The 9,868-nt window shown below is 36.1% G+C and overlaps 1 protein-coding gene across 1 annotated transcript; it reads right to left on the bottom strand.

The window, feature by feature from the left end:
- Nucleotides 1–3,257: 3,257 nt before the first annotated feature.
- Nucleotides 3,258–3,596, bottom strand: LOC136038993 (RING-box protein 1A-like). The gene has a single exon (XM_065722512.1). It carries the CDS (start codon nucleotides 3,594–3,596, stop codon nucleotides 3,258–3,260), a length of 339 nt encoding a protein of 112 aa, XP_065578584.1.
- Between the last annotated feature and the right edge of the window lie 6,272 nt (nucleotides 3,597–9,868).

Genomic DNA, 9,868 nt, shown 5'->3' with positions numbered 1-9,868 from the left:
TTGGTGAATGTACCCGGTCCGACGTCCTTTAAGTATTTGAGAACTGTAAACGGTACTATACATGACACTTACCATAGTGCATGCCAAGCTCTGAATTTATTGGAGAATGACCAACACTGGGATAACTGCATCAATGACGCGTGCGAAACGTCAACTCCAAGTCAAATTCATCTATTGTTTGGAATCATTCTAACAACTTGCTCTCCTTCAGCTAATACAGAGTTATGGGGAAAATATAAATCGAAAATCTCCGAAGATATATACTCCATCGAAAACGGTTAGAGACGTCAGATATGACTTTTGATTTTACATCAGAAATTTATAACTACACTTTAGTTATTATAGAAGATTTGTGCGTATGTATGGCAAACAAACCTCCTCAGGATTTGGGAATGCCTTCACCTAATCGTACCGCTGAATTGGAAACGGAAAGTATATATGTGTGTGTGTGTTCGTGTTTTCTCTTCATTTTTAATGTTTTCTTTTTTTTAGTTTTTTAGCTTTTTTTAGTTTTTTTCCAGGTTTTTTCTTTTTAGGTTTTTCTTTTTTTAATTCTTTTTTTAGTTTTTTCTGTTTAGTTTTTTTTAGTTTTACCTTTTTTCTTTTTCCAGTTTTCGTTTTCTTCTTTATTTTTCAGACGTCATATGCAAACCCTCAACAATAGATTGTCTGTAAATAGATTGTCTGGTTTACCGACTCTTGAACATGCAACATATAATTGTCCTTGGGAAAAACAATCCGTATTCAGATCTATACCTCATTATTCTAATGATTGCCCTTGAGCTTTGCTGATTGTGATTGCTAATCAAACATTCCTTGTGTCGCCGTCGTCATTTATGTATCCCCCTGTGCCCCCCGGCGTCCCCATTGTAGTTGTGTCCCTGTGTCCTGGTCGTCATTGATATTTCCTCTGTCCCGGTCGTCATTTGTGCCCCGGTGTTCCAGTCTGTAATTTCTCTTTGATTGTCCCGATCGTCATTTATTTTCCCTGTGTCCCGGTGTCCAGGTCGTCATTTTTGTCCCGGTCTATAATTTCTCATTGAGTGTCCCGGTCGTCATTTAACGATCCGTATTCAGATCTATACCTCATTATTCTAATGATTGCCCCTGAGCTTTGTAGATGGTGATTGCTAATCGAACATTCCCTGTGTCCCGGTCTTCATTTATATACCCCCCTGTGTCCCCCGGCGTCCTCGTTGTAGTTGTGTCCCTGTGTCCCGGTCGTTATTTATGTCCTGGTGTCCCGGTCTGTAATTTCGTAAGTCGACAAACATGATGTCAGTCGTCAAACAACTTCATGACGACATACAGCTCAATCCTTATAATGACGTCAGTCAACACACAAACATGACGTTAGTCAACAGACAAACAACTTATTTTTATACATATAGATTGCCCTTGAGCTTTGTTGATGGTGATTGCTAATCGAACATTCATTGTGTCCCGGTCGTCATTTATATATCCCCCTTGTGCCCCCCGGCGTCGCCGTTGTAGTTGTGTCACTGTGTCCCGGTCGTTATTTGTGTCCCGGTATCCCAGTCTGTAATATCTCTTTGAGTGTCCCGGTCGTCATTTATATTCCCTGTGTCCCGATGTCCCGGTCGTCGTTTGTGTCCTGGTGTTCCGGTCTGTAATTTCGTAAGTCGACAAACATGACGTCAGTCGTCCAACAACTTCATGACAACATACAGCTCAATCCTTATAATGACGTCAGTCGACAAACATGACGTCAGTCGACATACAAACATGATTTCAATCAACAAACAAACAACTTATTTATATATATATAGAAGATAGATGTATAGAAGATTGATTTTAATGGCAACTTGATAACTCCTGACTAGCCAAGTAAACTACACAAATATCTATGCATATATGTCTATGTATATATATATTTCTATGTATATATGTGTGTGCACAAACCATGTATATGCATATATCTATGTATATTCATTACAATCACGACAAATATCACGACAAATACCTCTCAGTTTTCTTATGAAATACTGATGAGGATTTTAATTCTATTGAGACATAGGACCCGTCTCAAGTTCCAACCATTTAGATAACAAGACAGTTTCTTTGACACAGTGGTGAAGACAAATGGTACTGTGACTGAAAATTTAATATACACACAGCTATATAAATTAAAAAACAAACCCCTGTTGCAACTGACTTCGTCATTTGGTTTTACTATATCATAATTTATAGTCATAAGCTACAATTAAAACGTCACTCAACATCGTGTATACGAAGATACTGTTTTTTATCAAAAGTTTTGCAGTTTTTTCTGAAGTTCTTTTCATTTCTTGTGAATTTTCATAAAAATATTACACTTTGTTAATTACAAGAGTACGTACATACGACAATCTCCTATAAAATGGGCCATTAAACAGATTTTTATGATGTTCCAGCGCCCTGCTAGTGGCAGAACAAAACAAAGGGGAAACATCCATGCTACCTGTGCAAAAAAGCGATTTCAGTTGTTGTGCGAGTCATATGACTACGAGTTAATTACAGTTAGTTGCAGATTCTTGAATAGCATTTTTGGCTATGGTAATACAACTTCCAATATGTTAATATTGGTTTGAAGACTCACTTCCTATCCTTCCAAACTTTTTTAACTGTGAAAAAAACACCCTGAGCCTTGGCTATTCTACTTATAACATCTTCACTGCTCTCGCCGTCTTTATTAATAATACATTTTATATTAATAGATTACCAAGGTAAATGATGCTGCCCACCTGATCAGAGCACAATTCCTCACTTCAATGTCCCTAGTCCAGAGAGACACAAGGATAAACTGTTTCAGTTCAAAATGGCTTTCAGTTACCTTGTTTCCCTTTCCTTCTGTTTATGTCTCCGTCGAGACAACCTTGCACTGGGCTGTTAGTTGTAGTAGTAGTAATAGATCTGTCAGGACTCTACCCTTTTCTATTCGTCTGTATTGTAACTTTTGACCCAGAAGCTATTTGTATTCATCGATCGCCAGTTCAGTTTTGTATTGTATCAGATTAACGACGCTTCTTGACTACTAAGGTCCCTGCGTCGGCCCTGCAGTGCATTGCTGCTGCATGATTCGATCTCTGGGTCCCGTATTAAAAAGCAAAGGTCAAATCCACTGCGCCATCACAGGACCCCAGTTCAGTTTTCGTACTGACCAGCCACGGATTTAAAGCCACTTTATCTGATGTTTTAGGCAATAAATGTACAAGGCCGTCGTGATAAAATGGGGCAGATCATTTAATTTTGGTCCTTTAGATTGTCAAATTTTGGTATTGCCAAGGTGTATTGTCTAAGGGACAGACTTCCCGTGTTTTCAACCATTTAGCTATGCAATGCAAATGAAAAGAGTGGTTACATACACCCCATGCTCCACTGCAATCTTCTGCATCAGCTGTATGCTTAGCCTCGCACTCTATACATAAATCGTAGAAGTTATTCCGACAAATGGCGCAGGTCTCCACAGCAACATCCCAAGCCCAAGTGGAAACAGGACCAAACTTCACCACTTTGAACCGTTTTTTCTTTTCACGTACTGAATCTGTATGGTGATTATTTGAACTTTTATCTATATTAACTCCTTTGTCGCACATGTTTAGTATTTCATCTCATTCTTTCAGTTCACGTTGTGGTTTTGTGTTATTTGTAAAAATCTAATCAGTTTAATATAAAAATGGGGAAAATCAAACTAACTGAAGCATCTGTTCAATTCGAATTCAATGTCTTTCAGATAAATCTGCAATTTTTACTTCAGTGTTACAGTTTTTTAATTAACTGAACTTTTCTTTTTGATAATTTAGTCTTCACTAAGTATGATGATGTTATTTTTCATCCCTCGAAAGTGATATTTCCCTCCAAGATCTTTGTTTTGGCTGTCTTAAAATTTTTAAGTTTTGAAGGAAATTTCAATTTTCTGTTAGTGTTACAGTGTTGAAACGTAGATTTCTTATCTTTAATCAAGCAATAATATTGTCTGTGTCATCTACATATACATTATTCGAAAATGGCTCAATAATTTCTTTTTCTGGTAATTGACACAATAGAGTTGTATGGCCTTGAAAAAAAGTATCTAGATAGGTCACCAATTTAAGGATTTCTTTCAGGCCAGAAGTAACCTTGAAAAAATTCAGATTGTCCTTGAAATCATGCGAAATTTCCATTAAAAATAGTGGTTCATTCTTTACGGGGTTTTGGAGTTAATCCTTTAGAATTAAACCTATGCAGCGTCAATCAGCTAAAACAGAAATATATACGAAGAAATTTTTTAGGCCAAAAAGGACAAATAGAGGTGGCTTTCAGCCGTCTTTCGTAGGGTCAAAGTCAAATATGAAGACAAAGTTGATGAGTGTTAATAAGCAGAAATAAAAAGAAATGCCTAAATGAAACCTGTAGAGCATCGACCTATGAAAACAAAGAGAAATAGAAAAAAATAGAAAGAAAAATAGTATGTAGTAAAAAATGTAAAAATGTATAATGTCATGTCTATGAGGATAGTTGTAAAAAAAAAGAAGCCGATAGTAATTAAAAAAATATGCTTTAGGAGAAAATGGCTATTGAGAAAATGCCGTTTGTAACTGATTCAGGAATGGTATCTGTTATCTCGAGTAGTCTTTATAGTATAATTTTATTTTGAAAACCTATATATGGTAATTTCAAAATATATCCCGAAACCCCTAATCAAAGGTGTCGGGAAGAAACAAAGAGTATACATGTGAGATCACCCCATTCCCATCTATATGAAACTTGCCCAATCCCTCTATACGAAACTGGTGCATCCTTTTCCCCTACTTTTTCATTTGACGACATAAATGTGACGAATAAAAATGACGACACTTTGTCAAAGACGACATAAATTCATCGTAAATGATGCGTCACTGGAAGAATAACAGCCTGGATAATCAACTGTTAAGAATCCAAAAGGTCAGAATTTCAGGAAAATCAATATCAAATTCGGTGTCGATATAGAAACACAACTGATTTTTTTTTTCAATAGATTGGACAATCCAGTGTGATAATATAACATCTAAGGCAAACAGCAATGGCAAAATGTAAGACCTTGAACTAATGTAAAGATAAGCATCACAAGAATCAAAAACGAAAATTATGTGCAAGAAAATCTGCGATTAGGAGGAGAGCAACAGCGAGAATCACAACGAATCGCTAACCAAAATGATGCACAAGCAACCGTCACAATGTTGAATAACTAAGAGCTGTATCACAGAATCCTCTATAAACCTACGAAGATGTGATAAGCAACGCAAGTGTTTATTACATATCATTGGGGCCCTTCAACGTTGCATGTATTCACTGCATAATCTTCCATTTCCCCAAAGAAAGAGTAGCAAATAATGTCGATTGAAATTGAGATTTCTGCCTGTACGGTTGAAGGGTATTGTCACTTCCAAAGTTTCTGAGTGAATTGGTTCAACTTTTTAAGACGTCACCTGAGCTCCGAAAATAAATTTGATGCTTACCCCATGTTTAAGCTTCATTTAACACTAATGATGATCAAACAATCACTAATTGTTGTGTTTTTAGCTTCAAAGCAGGTGTTCAAATTGATCATAAAATAAATATTTTGACACATCCGACACAGACTCCTCTAGGTAATTTCAAACCACCTTTCTGTGGCTACATATCCTTTTTGGAACTTCGATTTACGAACACCTTTCACAATATTTAATTTACGTAATTAACCGAGAAATAATGAATCTATTGGAGGAAATATTCTAAGACCAAAAATTTTTCCAAGAATCATATGAGGGTGTGGGAATAGGAGGATGATTTAATATCAATGTGCTGCTGCACTTGGACGACAAATTCAAAATGTGCAGCCCATTTTTACAATGCCAGATGGTGTGGATTATAGACACTTAACGAAGTATGGCTTGTTCTTACGCTTAAGGCCATCTATGGTTTTCCGTCAAATGATATGTTTCTAAAACGAAATGGCAAGGATGTTGTCATTTTAAATAGTACCGACTATCGTGTGGTCCTCTTTGCTTACCTTTTGTTTTATCTTGAACCTCAGGATATAAGATATAAGGATATAAGGTCTATCTAGAAGTCAAAGCCTAGGGTATATATAGCAGTTAAATCCCAAGGTAAATCTTGAAGTTAAAGCCCAAGGTATATTTAAAAGTTAAAGACCAATGTGTGTCTAGAAATTAAAGCCCAAGGTATATATAGAAGTTAAAGCCCAAGGTATATCTGAGTGATAGGTCGTATGAAAACAAAAGGAATGTAAAGAAAGTGGAGAAAGCATTAAAATATGAACTAAGGAGATGTGAAGTGGAGGCCTTGGATAAAATTGCTGAAGATCTGGAAGATGCGGCTAGACGGCATAATAGTAAAATATGATACTGGCATGTTAATAAATTGAAAGGGAGTAGCCAATCCGGACTAGTCCCAGTTAAAGATAAAAATGGGGCCACAATTAGTGATAAGGAAAAAGTTAAAGAAAGATGGGTGGAATATTTTGAGAATGTGCTAAACCTAGATGCAGTTGCAGGAAAAGATATAGATGAAAATGAAAAAGTTTGTGATACCTTGGATGTGAAGGAAGATTTGTTTAGTGAGGAAGAATTAGCGACAGTACTAAAAGGATTAAAAAATATTAAGGCCCCAGGCGCTGGTAGTATGATTAATGAGTTTCTTAAATATGGTGGCTCTGAGGTTAGGAATAAGCTACTGAAGATTATGAACAAGATTTTTGAAAAGGGAGAAGTACCCAATGATTTTAGGAAAACCTTAATTAAACCACTGTATAAGAAAGGTGACACGAGTGAGTGTCGTAATTATCGAAGCATTAGTCTGGTCCCTGTAGGTAGCAAATTACTGAGTAATATGATACTTTTTAGACTGAGAGATGCTGTAGACAAAGTTTTGAGGGAAGAAAAATGCGGTTTTAGAAAAGTTAGAGGATGTGTCGACCAAGTTTTCACTCTTAGGTTAATAATTGAGAATTCCCTTCGTTGTCAAACACCTTTGGTCCTCAATTTTATCGATTATGAGCAAGCTTTCGATTCTGTTGATAGAAGAGCGTTAACAAAGGTCTTATCGTAATATGGTACACAAGAAGAATACATTAAAGTGATTTGTGCTATGTACGAGAATAATACTGCTGCGGTTAAGCTAGGAAATGAGGTTAGCAACTGGTTTTGTATTAAATCAGGAGTTAAGCATGGTTGTGTTATATCCCCCCTTATATGGATCATTTTGATGGACTTCGTTGTTAAGGAGCACAGGAAAGGCAATTGGAGATCATGGAATAAAATGGGGAGGAAGAACGCTCCTGGGCTTAGATTAGGCTGATGCTTTAAGCATATTAGATGAAAGTGTGAGCAAAATGAATGAATTTTTAGAGGTTTTGCGAGTTCAGGGTGCTAAAATAGGCTTGAAATTTAATGTTAAGAAAACTAAGTCACTAAGGGTAGGAATAAGTGAAGATGAACAGGTGACATTAGGTAACGAAAATATTGATCAGGTTGGGAGCTTCAGTTACCTTGGTAGTATTATTAGTAAAGCAGTGAAGATGTTAAAAGTGGAATACCTAAGGCTCAGGGTGTTTTTTCACAGTTAAAAAAAGTTTGGAAGAATAAAGAGATGTCTGCAAACCATGATTAGAATATTGGAAGCTACAGTGATGAAAGTGGTCAAATATGGCTAGGAAGCATGGGCACTCCGAAAATCAGATGAAAATTTACTAGATGTTTTCCAGAGAAATTGCCTACGGATGGTTCTGGGTGCCCGGCAGACTGACCGTATTTCAAGCAGTAGGTTTTACGAAAAATGTGGTTCAATCCCGCTTTCTAGGGCTATAATAAAAGAAAGGTTGAAATGGCTAGGCCACGTTCTACGGACGAAGGATGACAGATTACCGAAGATTGTCCTTTTTGGCCAACCGTCTGGGGCTACACGGAAAGCAGGTCATCCTTGTCTGAGTTGGGAGGATATCATAAATAAAGATTTAAAGGATATGGGAACTTCCTGGGAGGGTGTAAAGAGGGAGGCTTTAAATAGATTAGGTTGGAGGAGGAGCTGTGTTGGCCTCAGGCGGCTTGGTGCTGCAGTGAGTTATTAGTAGTAGTAGTAGTAGTAGTAGTATATCTAGAAGTCAAAGCCCAAGGTATATCTAGCAGTCAAATCCCAAGGTATTACTAGAAGTTAAAGCCCAAAGTATATTTAAAAGTTAAAGACCAGGGTGTTTCTAGAAATTAAAGCCCAAGGTATATCGAGGAATTAAAGCCCCAGATATATCTAAAATTCAAATCCCAAGGTATATCTAGAAGTTGAAGTCCAAGGTATATTTAGATGTTAAAGACCAAGGTATATTGAGAAGTCAAAGCCCAAGATATATCTAGCAGTTAAATCTCAAGGCATATCTTGAAGTTAAAGCCCAAGATATATTTAGAAGTTAAAGACCAAGGTATGTCTAGAAATCAAAGCCCAAGGTATATCTAGAAGTTAAAGCCCAATGTATATCTAGAAATTAAAGCCTAAGGTATATCTAGAAGTTAAAGCCCAAGGTATATTTAGAAGTTAAAGCCGAAGGTATATTTGTTTGGTTATACAATTAAATTTAACTTGATGATATCCAATGTATCAAGCTTAACCAAAAAAAAAAAACTGTTTATGTCAATCGGTACACAGACGTTACAAGACTTACCAGAGACTTAGCTGTTGAACAGAGTGCAGTTGTTGGTGAAAAAGCAATACAACTATTATCATTCACTGAATGGACGAGCTACTATATAAAAGATTTTGCGAATGTACTGGATATTATTCATTGATTAGGATCATTGGATTTCTGCGTAATCATGACTTGTAATCCAGATTCAATAAAACGAAAAAAGCAGTTCTTACTATGTCTGATAATGGAGTTGTCCATTTGAGTTATCCTGATAATTGGAGTTACCCATCCTGAGGGGACTATGTTATCCACTTAGTCCCCTCAGGATTGTCCTGATTTTTATTCTAGACTTGCAAAACAGATGTTTTTTGAATACGATCAAAAGATGTTTTTTGAATACTTTGAATACGATCAAATTACAAACAATTATGATAAACAAAATTAGATCTTTGAATAGATGACCGCATACGGGCATATAATCGAACTTGAGAAACATGGACCACAACATAAGTACTTGCTGCTGAAAATAAATTTTGATGATCAAATTGATTATTCAGAAAAAAATTAACGGTTTAGTTTCAGCAAACACTGGTGAACCTGAAATGCAAGGGTTACTATTAAAATCGATAATTCGTAATAATTAAGGATTTGAGTGAAATACATATGCTACGTGCGTGGTCATTAATAATAGAAAACTGCTGTACCCCTTCGGTTCTCCGGTTGATGATAAAAGATCCTAGTGTAGCGTCGATATACACCAAATTGGACAAAATTTACCGAAAAGAATTGTCAAATGAACTTGCAGAAACCGAAAGATATAAGTTGCAGAATTGCACAAGATAAATGGCATGTAGCCACATATAATGCTTATTTACTTAAAAAAAAAATATAGATAGGTTGGGTAAAATATTCATGTAAACACATTTACAAAGGACGCAATTGAGGCTTAAGATAGATTGTAAACAATCAACTGAGTTTCATTTATCAAACTCATTCAGCTGTTCGGAAGGTCGGTGAATTATATCAATTGAAGTAGGCTAGCAATTACTTGACTACAAAATCCAAAGAGAGAGTCACATCATTCAACTCTTCAATATTCATTTACTTAGTCAATGACGAATACGAAATATTAACAAGCTTAAGAAGATTTGGTAGATACTGAATAACAAGAATGAATACTAAAAGTGTATTTTCAACATATCGAGAAGTAGAAACAAATTCAAAGAAACCGTA

The sequence above is a fragment of the Artemia franciscana genome, chromosome 18 (genome assembly GCF_032884065.1).
Source record: "Artemia franciscana chromosome 18, ASM3288406v1, whole genome shotgun sequence".
Taxonomy (NCBI): domain Eukaryota; kingdom Metazoa; phylum Arthropoda; class Branchiopoda; order Anostraca; family Artemiidae; genus Artemia; species Artemia franciscana.
Note: the sequence above shows the minus strand (reverse complement) of the source record. Positions and strands in the feature narration are given on the sequence as shown.

What these genes read in the sequence shown, in the direction of transcription:
- LOC136038993 (XM_065722512.1), bottom strand. Translation starts at nt 3,596, where the DNA reads ATGTGCGACAAAGGAGTTAATATAGATAAAAGTTCAAATAATCACCAT.